General features: G+C 58.9%; 1 protein-coding gene across 5 annotated transcripts in view; it reads right to left on the reverse strand.

The window, feature by feature from the left end:
- SPEG (striated muscle enriched protein kinase) overlaps positions 1–20,882 on the reverse strand; it is a gene marked incomplete at its 5' end in the record, with an annotated part of 55,368 nt that overhangs the window by 17,834 nt on the left and 16,652 nt on the right. For all 5 annotated transcript variants that reach the window (XM_079710217.1, XM_079710216.1, XM_079710215.1 and 2 more), the window contains 13 exons: positions 804–979; positions 1,094–1,217; positions 1,602–1,808; positions 2,357–2,461; positions 2,707–2,826; positions 5,223–5,446; positions 5,559–5,748; positions 5,847–6,005; positions 7,130–7,390; positions 9,873–10,048; positions 10,979–11,067; positions 11,303–11,478; positions 20,391–20,573. In XM_079710217.1, coding sequence (XP_079566343.1) covers positions 804–979; positions 1,094–1,217; positions 1,602–1,808; positions 2,357–2,461; positions 2,707–2,826; positions 5,223–5,446; positions 5,559–5,748; positions 5,847–6,005; positions 7,130–7,390; positions 9,873–10,048; positions 10,979–11,067; positions 11,303–11,478; positions 20,391–20,573 — 2,190 coding nt within the window. The remainder of the gene's footprint in view (positions 1–803; positions 980–1,093; positions 1,218–1,601; positions 1,809–2,356; positions 2,462–2,706; positions 2,827–5,222; positions 5,447–5,558; positions 5,749–5,846; positions 6,006–7,129; positions 7,391–9,872; positions 10,049–10,978; positions 11,068–11,302; positions 11,479–20,390; positions 20,574–20,882) is intronic.

Raw genomic sequence — 20,882 nt, forward strand, 5'->3', positions numbered from 1 at the left:
AAAATGTCACTTTCTTTGCAGTTGGTTGGAATCTTATCTACTCAGCAGGTAACACTGTTTAGCTCACGCTGATCTGACGTTCGGAGTGGCAGTTACATATGTCTAGAGTTAATTAACAAACCGGAAAACAAGATAATTACTACTTCATGCATGTTACAGTCTGAGAGACTACATCTCGAAAGGAGAAATTATAAAAAGGGTCCTCACTGCAAAGGTTGGAAGGCCTTGTCAAACAGGCTTGTGTGAAAGGGCAGCAGCCAGGATCCCCAGAGCTGGGAGTCTGGGGATAAGATGCCTCACTTGGGCCTTTTTCTTTTTTAAATTGACTTGGTCCCCCACCTCCTCCCAGTTTGTTTCATTTGAAGTACTATTTCCTGTTGTGTTTAACACAGGATCTAAGAACACTGTCTGGCTTTGGAGTAGGGCATCCAGGCTTGAATCCCAGCTCCTGACTTATTAGGTTGTGTGACCTTGGGCCTGTTACTTAGCACACTCTCTGGGCCTCAGTTTCCCCATCTGTAAAATGGCTATAATAACTGACTCCATCTCACAGGGCTGATGTAAATATTAAATGAGGTGATACACGTAAGGTACTTAGCACTGAGCCTGGCACATACTAGGTGCGCAGTAAGTATCTCAGTAGTACTGCTATTGTTACTAGTACTGCTATTATTATGGCCACTAGATGGACAGGCCTGAGAGGGGAGACCTAGGGCTGGCAGGTGGGTGTGTTCACCTGGGGGTGTGAGGAGAGGGCTGTGGACCTCAGAGGGAGGGGAGGGAAGGAGGCGGCTGTCACCTACCTGCCAGCTCCAGTGTGACCGAGCAGGCCTGTGTGCCATGGCGGTTGTGGGCAGTGCAAGTGAGGGCCCCCACGTCCCGGCGGCCCACCCGGCAGATCCGAAGACAGTACTGGTCATCGTCTGGCTGGCTCAGCTCATACACACCCGCCCGGGCCTCTAGGAGGGCCCCTCGGCAGCTAAGGGACACAGCACAGGGAGGTCACCCAAGATCCAGCCCCAGGGAGGTCGGCCTGGCCGGCTGGAGCGGGACTGCCTCACGTGAGGAGTGGGGCATGCCAGGTGGGCCCCACCTCCTCCAGACGACCTGGGCCTCCACGTGGTTCAAGGTGACGGTGACACTGGCAGGCTGTCCCTCCACCACGCACACGATGTCTGGCTTGTCCAGCACGGCGGGCGCCTCCTCCAGGGGCGGGCCTGGGAACAGGGGGGCTGGCTCTGTGCTGGGCTTGACACCAGATGCTCAGCACCCACAGCTCCTTGAACCCTCCCAATCGCCATGCGAGCTCCATTTTTACAGACGAGGAAGCCGAGGTTCAGAGAGGTTTAGCGACTTGTCTAGGGAACCCAGCCAGAAGCAAGCAGCAGAGCTAGGATTGGACACCAGAGCCTCAGCCTTGCCCACTGCGTGTGCTGCTTTTAGGAGTAAGAAGGAAGCACTCTGACAGGTAGGGGTCGCGCCCAGCCACGCCAATCCCGCCCTAGTTATCACGTCCACACCAGCCCTGGAGCCTCCTCCATGGCCACCCAGTTCCCTGGCCCAGTAGCTCTCGCCACCGCCCCACAGAACACCAGGCTCACCGCGGTCCAGCAGCTGCACGGGCTCAGAGGGGGGTGAGGGCTTGCTGCTGCTCTTGATGGTGGTGCTGAGGACCCGGAAGATGTGCTGGACCCCCTTACGCAGCCCGGTGGCCGTCCACCCAGGCTGCCGCAGGCCCGTGACCAGCGCTGTCCAGTGGTCTGAGCCCAGCACCTGGTGCTGCACAGTGTAGGTCAGGGCGTCCGGGTCTGGTGGGGAGGCAGCTGCTAGAGGCGGGCCTTGCTGGGGTGACCCCCGACCCCATTCAGCTGGCTCGGGACTCAGGGATTCATCATCAGTCTGCTCTGAGGACCTGCCTCAGTTTCTCCTGTCGCTTCTGCCCGTCCCCTATCTGCTCCTGCCCAGCCACAGGCCTGGCCAGGCTCAGAGCCCACGAGGTGTCAGGCATGGGATCCAGTTACAGGCATGGAGGGACCTTGACTTAGTCCCGATTCCTTGCTACTTCCTGAGGTAGGGAGACTGAGGCCCGGAGCAGTAGGAGATCGTGCACAGGGAAGGAGAGGGGGTCCCCAGGACCACGACCCAAGCACCCCGTCCCTCTGAGAAGAGAAGGGCACGTGGCAGTCCCCCGTTCTCTCCTCTCCTGACCCGGAGCCAGGGCTCTGTCCGCTGTGCGGAGGAGGGCCGCAAAGCCGCTCCTGGCCAGGGTCCCAGTGCTCCCCCGGGCCTTGCCCTCCTCTCCTGGCGCCCTCAGGGCCCCCGCCCCCACCCACAGCCCTGTGTGGCTGGGACCCACCGATGGCCATGTCGAGACTCCTGGGGGCGTCCCATGCGAGCGTGATCATCTTTCCGGTCACAGCCACTACCTGTGGGGCGCCATCTGGGGGGCCTGGAACCACATCTGAAAGCCACAGGTCCGAAGTCCGCTGGGTCCTTTCGGGCTCAATGGCCCCACAGGATCACCAGGCCTCCAGGCAGTGGGCTGGGGGCCGGGGGCACAGCCACGGGGGCAGAGGCAAGGCCAGCTGGCTTCCCGGGGGACCGAGGGGGAGGGAGCTGGTGTGGAGGCCCCGCCCTCACCCAGGCCCCTGGGTGGCCCAGAGGCTAGGCTGTGCACACAGCTGACCGGGAGGGTAACTGCCTCACCTGTGACGTAGAGGTGTGCATAGCAGGCCGCTTTGCCCAGTTTGTTGGCGATGACGCTCTTGTAGACGCCAGCATGCTGAGGTCCCACAGTAGGGAACACCAAGCGATGGACATCCCGGTCTGCGGGCGGGGTGGGACAGTGATACTGTGTCTGAGCTAGGAGGATACTTTGGAGGGTGGGCCCATGTCACCCGGGCCAGGCCCTTCACTCCCACCCGCTACAGGTGGAAGGGAAGGGTGGGGCAGACACAAGGAGGGTGTCCATCACGCAGCACACTCTAGGTCCAGGCCACCAAGTGCACACCTGCAGCCCTGCACCTCTTGCCTGTCTCTCCAGCACTACAGGCCCAGCCACTTCTCATCCTCCTCCCACGCCAGTTCACTCTCTGTGGGTTCCTGCCCTGGAGAGCCCCCTCTTCTCCATCCTCACAGCCACTGCCGGTCCCATCTCCAGCTCAGAGCCCACGAAAGCCTCCACGCGTGCGGTCCACACCCCGCCAGCAGCATCGCATGTGATCTCTCGACCTGGGGACCTTAATGGCACCTACTGCTAAGCAGGTGGCCTCCAAAGCCCTCAGCCCAAACTCCCGTCCAGCCTCGTCTCCTGCTATTCCTACACGTCCTGACCCCGACCCACCATCAGGTCCCTGAACAAGCCACGTGAGTTCTTTCTCCAGGCCTTTGCTCACAAAATTCCTCCCTTCCGGACTGCTCTTCTCTTACCTAAGGCCTCTTTCTCCTTCAAGATGCAGTTCAAGTGAGTGTCAGCCCTGGGAAATCCTCTCCACGCCCCTGGTCCCCTCTGCACCTCCATCTCTGACTCCCTCCCCGGGACCTCCAGCGCCCAGCCCACGGTGCTTTGGGTGGTCCTTCCTCTTTTCTTGCACACATCACGCCTCCTGTAAGCTCCTTAATGACAGAACTTGTATGTCCTGCCAGGCCCAGGACTGGATGCCTTGCATGTAGTAAGTGCAAATACATTAGATTATATATTACAGTAAGAGTTGTTTCCATCGTACCCAGCCCATGCCAGATACTTGACATACATTTTTTCTCCATAATCCTTTCAGCAACCCTGCAAAAGTATCCTCATTTTACCAGTGAGGTCAGAGACATTAACAAACTTGTCCCAAGGTCACACAGCTAATAAATGATGAAGCCATGGCTTGAACCTGGTTCCCTCTGATTCCAAAGCCCTCTCCCTACACCGTGCTTCCTGAATGATGGTCAGGAGGCCATCCCTGGCAGGACGTGAAGGGGAAGAGATCTGCACTGTCCTCTTTCCTTGACGTCAGGGCCATCCCCAAACACCCCTCCCTTCTCTTAGCGGTTATCTCTGCATGGAACACCCACCCATTCATTCATCTCTGCTGACACTATTTATAAAGGAAGAGAAGCCCAGGGCTGCCACTGACCCCAGATACAGACAGAAGCAGAGGCGCCGGCTCAGATCCTGAGACAGACACCCACCGGGGGCCTCAGAGCAGACTGTGATGAGATAGGAAGCCTGTGGGCTGAGCAAAGGCAGTGGCAGAGGGGGCCGAGGGGAGGGTCAGAGCCGCAGTGGTGACACTGGAGATGGGAGGGGAGAGTGGGGCACGGGTGACAGGGGACGTCCTGGTTAGGAAGTCAGACGGTATTTGTCTGCCCTTGGGTAAACCCCTGTCCCTCTGTAAGCCTCACTTTCCCCATCTGTAAACCCGGGTCATAGTACCTGCCTTACAGGCCCGTGGTGAGGAAGGTGAGATCACGTCAGGCCTTTAGCACTCAGGGCCTGGCACTCAGAAGCGCTTAAGAGAGGGGAGTTTTGTCACGTGGCAGCCGTAAGAGGAGCCCACCACGGGACATGGGGTGGCACTGTCTGATGAGGCGTAGGTAGACCTTCTCACACGAGACTCAGACTCCTTCAAGGATGGAACTGAGATACACCGTGAGAAAGCACTTTTCCCTGCTCTGTCTTCTTTACTTACTACTGAACAACCCTGGACCAAGCATCCTTTTGATGCCAGACATGACCCACATCAGGCTTTTCACTGGAATTTCTCAAGGGGGCGTGAGCAGCATCGCTTTGTCAACACAGATGATGACGGCAGCAACAATAACAGCAGTAACACTAAGATTTAACACTCACTGCCCCCTCGCTATTTGCCAGGCCCCGCTCTAAGTGCTTCTGTGTATTAACTGCTCCAATTCTCCCAACAAGCCTACCACAGATGAGGAAACTGAGGCCTGAAGGCATTCTGTAACTTGCCCACAGTCAGCAGCAGGTTGGACTGCCCGTCCAGTAAGTGCTAACAGGACACCGAGGCCCGGAGTGGTGACCCAGCAGATGGGTGCCGTGTGGGCTCAAGGAAGGAGGCAGTGACCCCACAGCCTCTCTGGGCTCACCTCTCCCAGACGCCCCATCCCTGACCAGGTGAGGAAAGGAAGGCCCGAGGGCGGGGAGAGGAGGCGGGCACTGCAAGCACAGACGGTGCTGGAGGGGACACCCGCAGGGCCCCTTCCCGGACACCTACACTGTGTCATGCGCCGGTCATCGCTGCTCTGGATGCGGTGGCCATTGTGGAACCAGCTGATGGTGGGGTAGGGCAGGCCGGTCACCTGGCACTCCAGCATGGCTTCCTTGGCCAGTCCCACGTCCAGGTCCTGAAGCGGCCGCAGGAAGTCGGGCATGGACAGCCGCTCCAGCTCGCCCTGCTCCGGCTCCTCAGGGATGGACGGCATCTTCTCCAGCTTCGAGCTGTAAGAACCACACAACTGCCCAGAGGCCCGGAGCCGCACCTCCCACCACAGGGCCAGGGCCGGGGCCCCACAGAGGCAGCCCTGGCAGCACCGGGGGCCCCGGGTGGTACCTAGGGCCAGTGGCAGGCGTCCGAGGCTCCTCCACGTAGAGCTGGGCTGAGCAGTGGGCCCGGCCGTGGGCGTTGGTGGCACTGACCTCGTAGAGCCCCTCGTCCTCACTGCCCACGTGGGCGATGTGCAGCGAGTGCAGACCTCCTTCCTGCCGAAGTCGCAAGTTCTCGCTCTCCTCCACGGGGCGGCCTGGGAGGGAGGGGAGGGCATGCAGAGCAGCCTCAGCCAGGGGCCCTGCCCTCTGGCCCTTGGGGGTCCCCCAACATCTGCAGGGCGGAGGGCCATACCGAACTGAGTCCAGGTAACAGAGGGGGGCGGGCTGCCGCTGATCTTGCAGTCGAAGCGAGCTGCGCGTCCCTCCAGCACCTCCACATCCTCCAGCATCCACGTGAACAGGGGCGCCAGCGAGGGCCGCACTGTCAGCCGGGCGCTGCAGGTCAGCTCATCTGGTGGGGAGGGGTCAGCACTGGGGCAAGGAAGGCCACAGAGCCCCAGGCACCCCGACCCGTGGGTCCTGGCCTTGTGCTGGGCAGGAAAAAGGAGCTGGGCCAGAACCTGGAGCCTGGGAAGAGCCCAGTGAGGTCCCAGGGCACCCGAGTGAGGCAATGGGCAAGATCTAAAGAGCGGACCATCTCAGGAGGCTGGCAGTCGGCAAGGGTGGGCGGCAGGCTGCCACGGTGGCTGGGGATACGGCAGGAGTCCAGGGCCTGGCCTGGCTCTCCCCACCTCGCCTCATCCTGCCCACCCAGGATGAATCTCAGCACAGCTCTAGGAGAAGGGTCTAGAAGCCGAGCCCACTCCCTCCCCCACACCCCTCTCCCTTACCCTTGGAACTCTCCTCTGCCCCCGGGTCGTGCCCACACTCCCTCACCCACACCCCAGACCCAGAGCAAGCGCCCCTGTGCCCCACTCTACCACCCCACACAGAATCTTCTGGGGGAAATAAGAGCCCCTTACGCGGACCTGATCCTTTCCTGCTTACAAAGCCCCTCTAGTGTCACCTTAGGTGCTCATCACCACAACCAAATGAGGCATTATCTCAGCTCTTCACATGAGGACGAGGACCAGGTCAGAGATGTCGTTACTAATAATAATGGCTGACATTTATTAGGTGCCACGCTTTGCCAGGTGCTGTGCTTTGTTCCTTACATACATTATCTCATTAGTCCTATCGATCCCCCTATGAGATAGGTATTATGATCCCTTTTTACAGATGAACAGTCTAAAGCTCAGAGAGATGAAGTGACTTGTCCCAAGTTACGTGGCTGGTACACGGCAGGGCAAGAACCGGAACCCCAGCGCAGGTGTGGTCACCACACTTCAGCAGCTAGCTCCCTAACGGGAACCATAGCGAACACTGACACAGAACACACTTTGTGCCAGCTGCGACAACAAGTGCTGATTTATGGAGGCAGGTGTACAGCACCACCTCCCACCCCACTGCTCTTCACCCAGGAGATGGAGCTCCGTTTCCTGGGCGTCTTATTCTGCGGCCGGTCCTTCACCTCCACTCCCCTCCCTCCAGCTCTTGGGTGCCGGCGGCAGCCCTCTGGCCCAAGCGGGCAGTTACCTTTGGCCGTGCTGAGCTTGCAGGTGTAGACGCCACTGTCGTCCTCATGCACAGAGGTAAGCAGCAGCTTGCATTTCCGGCCATCGAAATGCATCTTGCACTTGAGCAGTGCGGGCTGCAGCAGGCGGCCTCGGCACAGCCAGTCTACCTCCACGTCGGCAGGACCTGCCACCAGGCACTCAAACAGCGCCATCTCCCCGGCCCCCACGTCCACGTCCTGCAGGGGGGCCAGCACGGCCAGGGACCGGCTTTCAGGGTGTGCTGGGGGAAAGCAGCCACGAGGGGCACACGTGGAGCAGAGAAACACGGGGCAAGGGAGACACACACGCACACACAGAGAGACAGACAGACACAGAGAGAGAGATGCATTTTGTTCCTTTGGAGACAGGGAAAGCCCGCCCACCCAGCAGGCCAAGACAGCAAGGAGCTCCCAGGCCTGGCTTCAGGATGGCAATCCCACGTGGGACAGAGAGAGTGAACTCAGGGGAAGTGGGAGGGAGTCAAAGGCATGAAAACTGAGAAGGCCACATAGGGGCAGAGACGGCGGCGGAAAAAGAAAACACAGCACACCAGCTGGGTACAAACTGGACTTTATTTGAGCTAAGAAACAGGTATTTCTGAACATGTCCACACCCACTACAGCAGGCCCCTACTCCTGCGCCGAGCCCGGCTAACTCCCTCACTCCTGGACAGAGCATCCCTGGCCCTCGCCGTGAACAAGGGAGCCCCAAATGGGCCCTAAGCCTGCCCCGGGCCAGAACTCAGCCAGGCCTCTTCATCAGCACAAGGCCCAGGGGCCTCTGGCTTTTGGTCTCTTGTGAAATAAAAAGTATTGTGCCATTTGAAACCCATTTCGGGAATGGTCAGTGCCCATGTCCCCCTCTTCTGGAATGGTCAGTGTCCCCTGACCCCCTTGTCCACAGCCCCCTGCCCTCTGGCCCCCTCCATCCTATGGATGCCATGCCCTGTCCTCTCCCCCTCTGCTCACCCCACACCAGCTCGGAGGCATCCTTCCCTGACTGTCACAGACACACAGACAGACAAACGGAAAGACAGACAGGGCCTGTAGCAGCGGCAGCACATGCACTCGTTGGGTGCTCCCCTTCGGGGACAGACTGGGGGGTGGTCTTGATACCCCTCAGGGCCGCCCCCTCCTGGCACTCAGTCCATGGGGGGGGCTCCCAGCCTGCCCAGCCATATGTCCACTGGGGAAGGAAGGGTCCACAGGGGCTCATGGGCTATCCCAGGATGCTGCGTGGGTGGGGAGGGGAGGGGAGGGGAGGGGAGGCTGGGACAGGGTCCGGGCCGGCAGGGTCTGTGGGCAGGAGGCAGTGAAACACAGCGAGGTCCGAGAGGTGCCTGAGACAGGGGCGCGGCTCGGAGGGTAGCGGGGGGAGCGCAGGCGGCCCCTGAGCTCACTCGCCTGTGTACAGACAAAAACCTCAGTCAGCAAGCGGCAGGTTAGTGCAGCACACGCACACCCACGCAGCACAGGCACGCACGCGCACGCACGCAGACCTGGCTAGGGCCCCCCTAAAACGGCCAGGGCGGCACTGCCACTTTCAGCTCCCCCAAGGTCAGCCCTGGGGTGAGGGCTGGCAGTCAGTCAGAGGCCAGGTCTCCGGGGTTCCTGGGCAGGCAGAGGCCCTGGGCAACCAAGGGAGAGGCATTCCTAGGCGTCAGGGGCACCCCAAAGCCTGGGGGATAGTGGGAAGAATTCCAAAGAGAGAGAAGCACTGAGATGTGGGTCAACACAGAGAAGCAAGGCAGAGCCAGACCCTGGAGGGGAAGGAGCAGCCCAGAGAATGGGACTGGGTTCGGGGGCGTGAGAGCTGAAGAGTTCAGAGACGGAGGAGGTGGCAACCCCAGGAGCCGGAGGCACAGGGCAGGGGAACTGAGGCTGGGGGGCCCAGGGAGCTGAACGTGACTCTCAGCGTCCAGGCTCCAACAGGGGGCTGGGGGTCTCCTCAGAGCTGGCCTCTGCCAGGAAGAGAGCGGGGGTGGCTGAGTGTGGAGCTACCAAGGGGTTCCTGGCCCTGAACTGCCCACGGGGAAGGGTGAGTAGAATGTGAGGCAGACGGCCTGCCCTCACGAGGAAAACCATTACCCCCGAGGGCAGCCTGGCCTGCCGTCCCTGATGCCCAGAAGGCCGCCCGCCGTTATGCCCCGAGTCCGGGGGCCCAGCCCTCTCCACATTTCCCAGCTCCGCTCACCCTGACACCCCTCGGGGCCCTGCAATGCTCCATGCCCAAGTCACTCCAAGGGCCCCTCCGGACGGGTCCAACTATCAGACACTCCCCACTGCCACCCCCAACCACAGTATCTTCTGCATAGCCGTGGGATGGACAGAGGAGGCGAGAGATGAGTGGGGAGCGGGTGTGAGGAAGGGGCCTGGCAAGGGCAAGGTGACAAAGGCTTGGAAGAGTGTGGGAGGAGGACGGCCGGCAACAGGAAGCAGGGTCTCTCTGGCTGGCACCAGGGCAGGCGTGACTGAGTGTAGGGAAGGCAGTACTGTGTAGGAAGCTGAGCACTGAACAATTTGCTGTGTGGCCTTGGGCAAATCACCTACCCTCTCTGGGCCTCAGTTTACTCAACTACAGCATAAGCAGCTGAACTTCGGGACCTTGAAGGCCCTCTCAGTTGTGGCATGCTAGAATAACTAAGCTAGTGTCAAAGTTGACACCTGGGCAGGGACAAGGCGGGGTCCAGGGCAGGGGGTTCATAGAGAGTGTGAGGTACTCACCTCTGACCTCCAGGCGTGCCTCGCACTGCCGAGCGCCATACTCGTTAACCGCCTTGCAAGTGTAGAAGCCGGCGTCGCCCCGCTCAGCGGCCAGGATCCGAAGCTGGCAAAGCCCACCCTCCGCCTCCTCGGCGAAGCGCCGCTGGTCTGGGCGCACGGGCTGACGGTTTCTCAGCCTGTCAGAGGGGCTAGAACTCAGTCCCTGGGCCCAAGGTCCTGACCTGCAGGCGTGGGGAAGTGGGGCTGCAGAGGCAAGCAGGCCTCCCCTCCCTCCACATCACCTGCCCACTCCTCAGACCTATCCCGCTGACTGTGGGCACCCCTCACCCCTGGGTTACGGGGCTAGCTTTTCACCCTGACTCTGCCATCCCACCCCCTCCAGGAACTTCCAGCCCCCTCTGCCCCCCTGGGTCTCTCCCCTCTTGGAACCTAACTGCACTTAGAGCAGCACCAAAGCTATTCAGATCTTAACACTTCTTAGATTTCATGTTTTGTTTTTATTTATTTCAATGGACAGATAGCTTTCCCACTTCCCAAAAGGACTATGAATGTTAAAAGATCGTACTGGGGACTAGATAATCAATTAAAAATGAAAAGCAGAACCCAAACCAATAGAAAGCTAAGTGAACTGAGTAATCAAATGGCACCTGGGATGAAGCACTGCAGCTGAGGCCTGAGTTTAACTCTGGACTCTGGCAGCTCAGACACAAATTGTTGGGTGTGGGCCTAGCACAGGGCTGGGCACAGAACAGGCCTCAAAAATCATCCTATTGTCAAAGGATGGGTGTTGAGGTGGGAATGGCAGGGAACAGGCTTTTTCAGGAGTGAGATGACTCCTGGCTAGTCATGCCAAGCAGACAGGAAACCATGTGTTACCCAAACCCCTCCCCAGAGGGGAAGCCCTGAACGAGCATGAACACCAGGCAAGGGACAGCGGCATGTTGTGGGCAGCGGCACCACTGCACCTGGGATGAGGCCCCCTAGCCTAGGGCAGATCACTGGGAAGTCCACAAAGGGTCCACTGCCCTCCACCCAAAGCCAGGCTTCACAGGGCCCGGCCTGGAGTGGGGGAAGCTGGCAGATGGTGGTCAGTGACTGCTACTCACCAGGAGACCACGGGCTTGGGCTCGCCCTGCACACGGATGCTCATGGTGACATCTTGGCCTTCTCTTACTGACTGGTCCATAAGTGAGACCTGAAGGGGGGACCCCAAAGTGTCAGGTGAGACAAGGCCCAGCTTTGGCTCCTAGGGGCAGGGGGATCTGGGACAGAGGCCTCTTCCACACCAGTCTAAGGCTGGCTCTGGATAAGAAGGGTTAATGGGACCAGGCTCCAGGCCTTGCTGGAGCCTGGTGTGGCCCCAAGACCAAGGGGCCACACAAAGGAATAGGGGCACCCAGAGATCTGGGGGCTGGCCTCAGGGATCTGACCTTGAAGGTGGGGGGCGCCTTGGAGCCAGTGTCGGAGGAACGGCGGTTCTGGTCAGGACTAAGCTTCATGGTGGGGGCTCGGGGCCAGGTCTCCCCGGGCTCTGGGAACTCCTCTGGGGGGCTCAGGTACTCCTCGTCAGAGGTGATGGGGCTGCTGAAAGGGGATGTGGACCCGCCTGGAGGAGAGACACAGGAGAGGTAGTGGCGTAGAGATGCCAGGGGAGAAAGGTGGGCAGGGAGACAGAGAGAACTGGATGGAACAGCCTGGGGTCGAGGTCCTGATAAGGTCTGCAGTATCCCAGAACCCAGGAGCTCAGGCAGCTCCCACAGGCCAGCCCTGCCCTGACTTCACTTCCCCGGGGTTCCTACTCACTCGCTGAGTAACCTTTCTGCCCAGGTGCTTCCTGTCCCTGAGCCCCTGACTCGTGCTCTGCCACAGACTCTCCGAACCCTGACCCTGATCCTCCTGAGTGAGGGAACCATAGGGAACAGCCTGGGGCAAAGGATTCAGGCACCAGAGGGGCCATTCCTGGGCCCTGTGGGAGACTTGGAATTCCACTAGAGCAGGGAGCCCACATTCCCGGCACAGAACTGCAGGCTCCCAATGCAGGTGGTTCACGTCTCTGGACCCCAGAGCGGCACAACCAGGACACCTGTTTCTCGGGTGAGCCGGGCCTGCTGCAGAGGAACACACACCTCAGACAAGCCCCATCCTGACCTCAGTGCCAGGCTCAATGGGGCGGCACTGTCCAGCCGGCCCTTCCCCCGCTCCCTTCTCAGCTTCCTGCCCCAGATACCCCAGGGACACCTGTTGGCCCCCATCCCTACAGCAGAGCCCCCAGAACTCTCAGGGGCTGGGAAAGCAGAGTTTGACTCATCCACAGAGAAGGGTGGCTCAGCCTGGGGAAGAGGAAGGGGCACCAGCATTGCTTTGGGGGAGGGGTGTCCCCAGAGCCCTGATGCCCTCCCCTGCAACTGGCCAGGGGCCCAGCCTCACTGAGCTGGCTCCTACCCGACTGCCAAATACAGACATGAATCTGCCGCAGCCCCCGGCCCCTCCCCCTGACCCCCCACCCCAAGTCCCTCTGGCTATGCCAGGGGCAGGGCTGCACCCCAACTCACCCCGAGACTCTGCACGCGGACCCCAGCCTGCGCTTGCCCCGAAGGCTCTGTCCTGGCACCAGGCCCTCCGGCTGCCTGCCCACTGCCCACCCCTGCCGGCCGCTCCCCAGGGAGCAGGAGCCCAGCCCGCCTGGCCCCACTCACTCTGCCGAGGCTCTGCACGAGGTCCTGGGGGAGGGGAAGGAACCTTAGGAGGGGAAGGAGGCGGTGAGGGCTGGCCAGGCCGGGACAGGCTGGGCGGCCGGCAGGCAGCTGGCTGGGGAGGTGGTGCCTGCCGAGGGCACAGGCAGCCTGGGCCCTGGCGTGGAGGGGGGGGAGGGGAGGAGCGGAGCGGCCAGCTGTATTTAGCCACCCTGCTCACTCCCACGCAGCGGGATCTGCCTTTTCTCTCCTTACAGCTCCTGGACCCTGACAAACAAAGCCCCCTCAGTGGCACCTCCACTCAAAGGACGGGGGCCTCAGTCCCCAGGGGAAGATGGGGGTGGCACTTCACTGCAGCAGCCAACATGCTCGCACGGACCCATTTGTTTTGATGCGTCCACCAGGGGAGGTACTGACGGCAAATGGCCCCCGTGGTGCCCCTTTCCCTGACCAAATTGCCAAGGTCGCTGATGCTGCAATCCACACCAACAAGCCTCAAATACTCTGGCGCCGGGCCATACCCAGTCTTCTCTGGTGCTAAGAATCAGAGAGCTGTTCGGCCTCCTTCCCAGAGATGCTGGCCCCTCAACTTGAGGGGCCCGGAATCCCACCTCTGCCTCCCTGTTCCTGCCATGGCAGCTTCGGCCCAGCGGCCCCACCCCCGGTTCCTGGGTCTGCACCCAACGCCCCTCCTACAGGCTCTACCAGGGACCTGTTGGCAACGCTCCCTCACCCCGTCAGCCCCACCAGAGCCGACGGTCAGGAGGACGAGGGCTGCTCCTCTCAGTGACCCCCACAACTAGCAGCCATCTGGACTTGGTGGCGATGGGGCTTGGAGAAGGGCGGCAGGGCAGGGCAGCCGCCGAGGAGAGGTCACACGGCCTTCTCCCGCCTCCTACCACCCATGCCCCAGGGCCACATTCCCGAGCTGTGACCCGTGTTTCCCAACATTCCCAGTGAAGAAGGGTGGGGGCGGGGGGCACCATTCAGGTTGGCTGTCCTGACATGGGGGTGCAAAGGGGAGTCAGGATGGCACTTGATGAGCCTCTGCTCTGGGCTGGGCCACTAGCTGATGCTGAGATCGCCGGCACGGTCCCTGGAGGAAGGCACTCCCTCCCCCTCTGGGGTCACTTCCAGGTTGCACGGCACTGAAGCAGCTCAAGGGCCCAGGGAGGGACTGCGGAGATTAGAGCTGGATGGGCAGGGTTTGCAGGGAGCCAGGGACCCCTGGTGGTATCTGGGGGAATAGCACCCTAGGGGCGTCAGGGGACCAAGTGATTCAGGAGTCCTCAAGCCCCTTAGTGAGGGGAACTGTCACAGCAGCCCAGGCAGGACGCTCAGGCTCCAAAGGAGTCAGAACTAGGCCTCTTCAAAACAAGGCAGTGGCCCCTCACCCCTCTGTACCCCCAGAACTGCAAGAACAAGGAGGCTGATCAAGGATTTGTCTCCAGCTCGCAGAGCCTCTGGGGCTCCACACCAGGCCCTGGTGCCACCCGACTTTTCACTGGCCCCACTGCCAAAACCATCTCTGTCCCTATATCCCAGACCTGCTCCACCCACAAGCCTGGCTCTCACTGTGGGAAACACAGTTACACCAGCCAAGGCGACGGCAGCAGGTGGCCCCCAAATCTAAGATGCACATATGCCCGCCATGTGCTGGCCCTACACACTCTGTGCCCTTGTCTCGCCTTTCAACACTGCTTCCAGGGCAGATTCATTTAATGAAAATAATGCCATTGGGGAGCCCACAAGTTGGGAAGCCCTTCATCTCCAGACCAGTGCATCTCAACATCCCCTAAGCTGTCCCCAGGATGGATACAGTCACAGCCACCTACATGAAAGGCGTCACACAGGGCCCTCTGCATCAGGGTTTCTCAGAGTCGTCCCTGAACCACCCACATCAGGACTACCTGGGAAGCTGTTTAAACTATAAATTTCTGGGCCTTACTCAGACCTGAAGAAACATGGGAAATTTGTTAAAAGGCACCCCCCAGGGTGATTCTTATGCACACAAAAGTTTAGGGACCCCTGGGACCCTCATGGGAGGAGGACAACCCAAAGAGGTAGCATCACTAAGTCTCACCTCACTCGGTTAACAAACTTCAAGGCCAGGCTCCGAACATTGGAGGCCTGGCTCCACAGCCCATATGCTTCGCACTGCACCACCTGGCCTCCCACCTGGCGCAAGGTCCCTGACTCACGGCAGTGCTGCGCAGAGTTCACCTGGCACCAGAATCGCGTGGAGTGCTCCTTAAATCACAGCTCGCTGGGCCTCAGCCCCACAATTTCTGATCCAGTAGGTCCGGCTGGGGCTGATATCACGTATCTCTAACACATTCCCAAGGTGCTGACGACGCTCCTGGTCTGGGGACCACACTTTGAGGACCACTACTCTGTGGTCTCCTCTGCCATCCCAACCTCCACTCTCAGGCAGATCCTCGTTACCCTTTGCAGATGCAGGTCCCGCCCAGCCTCTACATATGACCCAGGTTTTTCTAGGAACTTGTGAAAGTCTCTACCCCCATTGCCACCTCACACAGTCCCTGTGGTCCACTCAGCCCCTGACTGTCCAGGAGGGCCTCAGGTATGGCTGGAAGGGCTGACAGTGGTGAAGGCATAGTGATGCCCTCAGAAACCTTCTGGCTGGTTGGGATGAACAACCAGATACACACACGACTGTAACAGCAAGCATGAATAAGGTGGCAAGAGAGGGGCAGATAAGGGCCAGACAAGTACAGAGAGCAGGACATTGCTTTTGGCTCAGGGAAGAAGGGAAAACTGATGGAAGGGTGGTATTAGAATTAAGAGTTTGGTTTAAGCAGAAAAAAGCAGGTTTCCTGGCAGAGGAAACCACTTGAGCAAATGCTCAAAGGCAGAAAGCGTGTGCAGAGAACTGTAGCTCAACCTTCTGGCTCAGAACTGGGTAAACAAGAAAGAAGTGGGGCATGGAGTGTTGGAGCAGGTGCCTCCAGCCACCCTTGGGTCATCCTCAGGTCCAGGTGGTCAAGGCCAGGAGTGTGGCCTTCACTCTGAAGGCAAAGGGGAGCTCCGTGAGGTTTCTGAGGAAGGAGTAACATGCTGGAGGTTCACAGCATGTACATAAATGGTCTGGCTGTTCACAGCCGGCTCTCCACACGCATTTCTATATATGTCTGCTGTGCAATCCCACCACGGAAGTGAGGGAAAAGAATGCACAGGCTGGCCTGCAGGTGGGAATTTCCGCAGGTGCTGCCGTGAGTATCTCCCCTTGGAAAAGGAGAAGGGCTGTGCTGAGAATGTTTCCATTTTGGCTTAAAATGGACAACGAAGCGAGAGAATTTCACCTGGGCAGCCTGACCTAGCCATGGAAGTGGTTAACTCCCTACGTGGGTTACTTGGGGTTGCTGCATGTTTAGATAAATTGGCACCCATGATAGATTAGGTCCCCATTCTTCTTCTTTTTTTTTTGGCCTTACCACACGGCTTGCAGGATCTTAGTTCTCCGACCAGGGATGAAACCCAGGCCCTCGGCAGTGAAAGCGCTGAGTTCTAACCACTGGACTGCCAGGGAATTCCCCACCCTCATTCTTCTGACAGCTGTGCGTGAGGACCCCCATTCTGAGGTAACAGCCTTGGGGGAAGGCACGGATTGGGGCCGACCTGCTTCTGGTAGACAGGAGTGGGGAGGGAGGGCTGAGTCGGGTCAAGGGACCACACTGGTTTCTTAGATGCTGTCCAAACCCCCATCAAGGATGGACGAAAGGGCCGTGTGGCATTTCAAGATCCTCTCCATGGGCAGCCACTGCCTTCCCAAGGGAAAACCTGTAATTCTGCAGCAGCCGGCCAAGACCAGGGCCAGGAAAAGAGGGGGGCAGATGTTGGTGCCGTGATTTCTTCTTCCTTTTATGTTCATGACCTCCAATAAACCACCTCTTTTCTGTTATGGTGGTGTTGGTCCTATAGGGGGGACCAGAATGAGCTTTGTTAAGCCTCATCCTCTGGCCAAAATGTCCTTAGCTAAATCATTAGCCCCACAGAGCCTCACAAATCTTATCAAGGAAGTAGCCCAGGAGCTACAATGACCCTTGCTTTGTAGATGAGAACACGGTGGCCAGCTGAGGGGAAGTATAGACGCCAAGGTCTCAGCTGGAAAATTCTAGAACCTTGGGCTCAAATATATGAGACCTGTGCCTGAGGGGAGGACTGAAGGCAGCAGGATGGAGGCCCAGGTGCACGAATCCCCTATATTCCCCCTACTCCTGACCAGAGCCTGCGGTGGGGGTGAGCCGAGCATGGGCACACCAGGCACTCAGGGAAACAAAGCAGGACCAGAGCCACAGGGAAGGTGGGGACTCAGAGAGGAAGGAGAGGAACCCTCCCCCCAGGCTGACCCACCCACAGAGGGCATGGATAGTCCCTGCCTCTCCACCCCCTGCCCCAGGAGCTCAGGCTCCCAATTCCACCTTAACCCTGAACCCTTTCAGAGTCATGGGGAAGGGGATGGTACAGCACAGTAGTTAGGAATACAGGTTTGGGAGACCCGGGACAGGGCTTCATTTCACGACCCGGCCTCCCAGTGGCCTCCGCTCCTAGAGCTGAGCACCCCAACAGGGTAGCCACGAGCTTCCTTAGACTATTTCAGTGCACTTTAACTAAAATAAAATGGAAAAGTCAGCTTTTCAGTCACACTAGCCGCACTTCATGTGCTCAACGGCCGGCCGCATGTAGCCAGGGGCTACCCTTTTAGTGCACGTGAGAACATTTCTATCATCGGTTCTATGATTAGCGGTGCTCTGGAGTAATTCGCTAAAGCTTTCCAAGTCTCAGCTTCCTCATCTGTAACATGGGCATGATAATAGAGGCTACCTCCCAGTGGGGGATTAAATGTGATAACCCAATCAACACAGGGCCTGATACACACGAAGCAGGCAGTAAATGCTAAGGAGTCATGTTACCTTATTCTGCCATCCATACTAAGTTCATCTGCTTCACAGGTGACTATTTCCATCACCCTACATCACCTATTGCTTCTAACATTCTAAGGCAGATTATAGATGCTCAGTAAAGGCTGCCGGCCTTGTGCTAACTCTGCCACTTTATGCTTTCATCTTCCCACCTGTAAAATGGTAATATTACTACCTGAGATGTCCCTCTCCAAGGGGTATATATGGTGCGGCGCAGCTCAAGTAAGGGAAGAAATGTGAAAGGGTTTGGAAAAAAGTATCTGGCACTCTCCAAATACAAGAAGCTGCTTAGAGAGATGTAGCACTCGGCACCCGACTGGTGCTCACTTTGGTTAGGCACACCTCCCACACTCCCCAAGCCCCCGCCCCAATCCACACACCCGCTTTGGGAGCATGACCATGGTCTCCGCAGAGTTTACCAGTGCGGTGGAGCAGGCTGGGAGGGAGCCAGGGCTGGGGTGGGGCTGTCGGAGGCAGTGAAGACAGGCTCTGCCCCCAAATCGCAGCACCCAGGGAACTACCTCTTCAGTTCTCCCTGTTCCCGAAGTTCCCAACCAGGAACTGAGATCTGTGGGATCTCAAAAGCTTGTCCTGTTGAGGGGAGAACCCCAAGAGGGCACTGGGAAGCCAGCCCTGGTTAGCAGGGGGGGCCGTGAGGAGCGAGAAAGGGAGGTGGTTCCGTGAGGCCTCTTCGCATAAGACGCTATACACTCCCTCCCCCAACCCGCTCCGCTCCCAGCCTCGGCGCGCACACCCCCTTCCCTTGCTCCGCCCCCTCACTCCCTACAGACTCCAGACCTGGGACCCCCTCCCTTGCCAAATGTCTGTGCCACCCACTGGTCCCGCCCATTTCTGCTGCTCTCTGGGTCCACTGGCCCCCGTCCAGCTGCTCTGGACCAAACAGTGCCTTGTAGGGTAAGGAAATCTGCTTTTTCCACGACAGCCAAATCTAGACTCACATGCCTGCCCCTCAAGCCCTGGGGCCCTCCAGCCAGCCTGACTTACAGAAGCTGTTCTCTGGCTGCAACGCCTGGTACAGCTGACTACCGTGATGAAGCTTTCTGGCTCCCCAGGGTGGAGGAGGCACAGAGATGCTGTGATGGGCTGAAGACCCAGGGACTGGGAAATATGGAGGGACTGCAGGCCTGGCAAGGGCAGGGGAGGAGTCCCCAAGGCACAGACAGTCTGAAGAAAGGGCAGAAGAGGAAGAGGCAGTTTCCCAGCAGCCTCGTGGAAACCCACGCTCCTGTGCACATCACCCCTTAATGACGCTAACAACTAACATTTGTCTACAGTTTTACAGTTCATAAAGCTCGTTCACACATTTGCTTTCATTCGTAAGGACGGTATAATTATCTCTGGTTTACAAACGAGGAAACTGAAGTGCAGGGAGCTTCTGCGTGGCGAATGCAGAACTCCCAGTCAAGTGCTGACAGCTGCCTTGCCCAAGCCTCCTTCCCAACCTTAAAAGGCTCCCAAATGGCCCCAAGCCAGTATTGGGGCAACCCGCCCACAAGCCCGTGCCAAATCTCAGCCCAAGCCAGGTATTGACCGGAGTCCTGGAGCCAGGTCCGAGCCACCTAAGGGGGAGCTGGGAGCTGAGTCAGAAGGCAGATCCCAGAGGTGATGGAAGGACGGAAGCATGCAGCAGAGGGATGGGTATGATTCAGCGTGGCGGGAGGGGTGAGGAGAAGGAGAAAGCCTAACACACGGGCTCCTGGGAGGTGTACGTAAGCTAAGGAAGAGGAAGACCTGCAGTTCTGCAAAGCCAGACATGTGCGGCCCAAAGGATCTAACGCAGGACTCGGACTCAGGTCAGATGCCACCGAGAACTCCCTAATCGTGACGGTGCTGAGGCCCCAGGACCACAGCAAATTGGGCTCTGTAATCTCGTCTCCTGCAGCACTCAGTGAAAGAAAGGGATAGAACAGTGCGTGCTGTTCCCTCTCCAGGCATGCCCGGCCCCACCCCCTGCCCATCTAATTCCCAGGCTCCTCAGGGCTCTGATGTCTCTCAGTCCAGCATCCCACAACACTGACCGACCACTTGGCTGCTCTAGGCACTGGGTTCATCTGCCCTGCACTGTCCGCCAACCCAGGTCCTCTGATCTAAGTTCATGACCCAGTGATAATATCCTTAAGGATTGAGTCTGTGACTTTTCCTTCTGGAACACCCCCTACCCAGCCTCACCTATCCTCCCCACCACTCCCCGCCCAGGGCTAGCACCTTGTCAGGCCCAGCAACCTGAATGACTTGAACTGGCCGTGCACACTGACACCAGTCCTCAACCTGAAAGAAAGTGGGCTTAAATCCAAAGGAAGTAGTCCGACACCAAGAAAGGACTTTCATAAAAACAGAAAACGAGGTAGCCTCAGCCGCTGCCACCTCCCGAAAGGCGCTCTCAGCTGCGCCTTCTTTAGGGCTCTGGGTGCCACAGAAGGAGCAAGGGAGTGGGGGAGGGCCGTGGCACTTAAAAGCATCTCTTTTTACTGCGGGGGTGGGGAGGGTGGCTGTTCTAGACAGGAAATGGCCTCAAAAGACTCCTGATGGCTCTTAAGCCTTTTGAGCTGGGAGACTCTTTTTCTCTGAGACTCAAGAATAATTTGCTTTCTCCACAGGACCCTGATCAGGGAAATGCCATGGGAGGATGGCATTCAGATGATGCTAAAGACAAATTTCAATGACTTCATGAGTTGGCCCATCTGGTGCGTGCCTTGGGAATTTGGCCCCTGCCCTGAGGCCAGGGCCATTTAAAATGCTTCCACCAGAGCAGCCAACACACGAGAACAGACTGCACACTGGTTGAGAGCCCAAGCTCCAGGCTAGGAATGGGAAGGGTCACTGCTCACCCCACCCGGCCCCAGGGCCCGCGGGCTCCCTACCAGGTCTCACGGCCAACGCAGCAGCACAGCTGGCCTGGCCCAGCTCGTTGGTGGCAGTAGCTGTATAGCTCCCTGAGTCGGCTGCCCGGGCCTCGCGGAGCAGCAGGGTGTGCCGCTCGCCTTCGGCCCGAATGAGAAGGCGGCCATCACTGCGCAGCGAGGACCCATCCTTCTGCCAGGACACTGTGCGGAAGCAGCGGGTTAACTAGGTTGCCGTTGCCCAAAGGGGCCCACTGGGGCCCGCCCCACCCCACACAGAGCCCACGGCACTCCTCTCCCACCCTAGGGAAACCCGAGGAATGCCCCTCAGTCACAGAAGCCCAGGCCTGCCCCCCCCAAGGATTCTGGAGAAGCTTCCCTCACACACACACAGAGGAGTCCAGCCAGCCCCATGGAGATGATCTCCCCCCCTTCAACCACCCTACCCTGCCCTCTGAGGACTGGGGTGGGGGGCAGGGAGGGGGGATCTCCCCTCCCTCTCTCAATCTTAGC

This window comes from Hyperoodon ampullatus (assembly GCF_949752795.1).
Source record: "Hyperoodon ampullatus genome assembly, chromosome: 8".
Taxonomy (NCBI): domain Eukaryota; kingdom Metazoa; phylum Chordata; class Mammalia; order Artiodactyla; family Ziphiidae; genus Hyperoodon; species Hyperoodon ampullatus.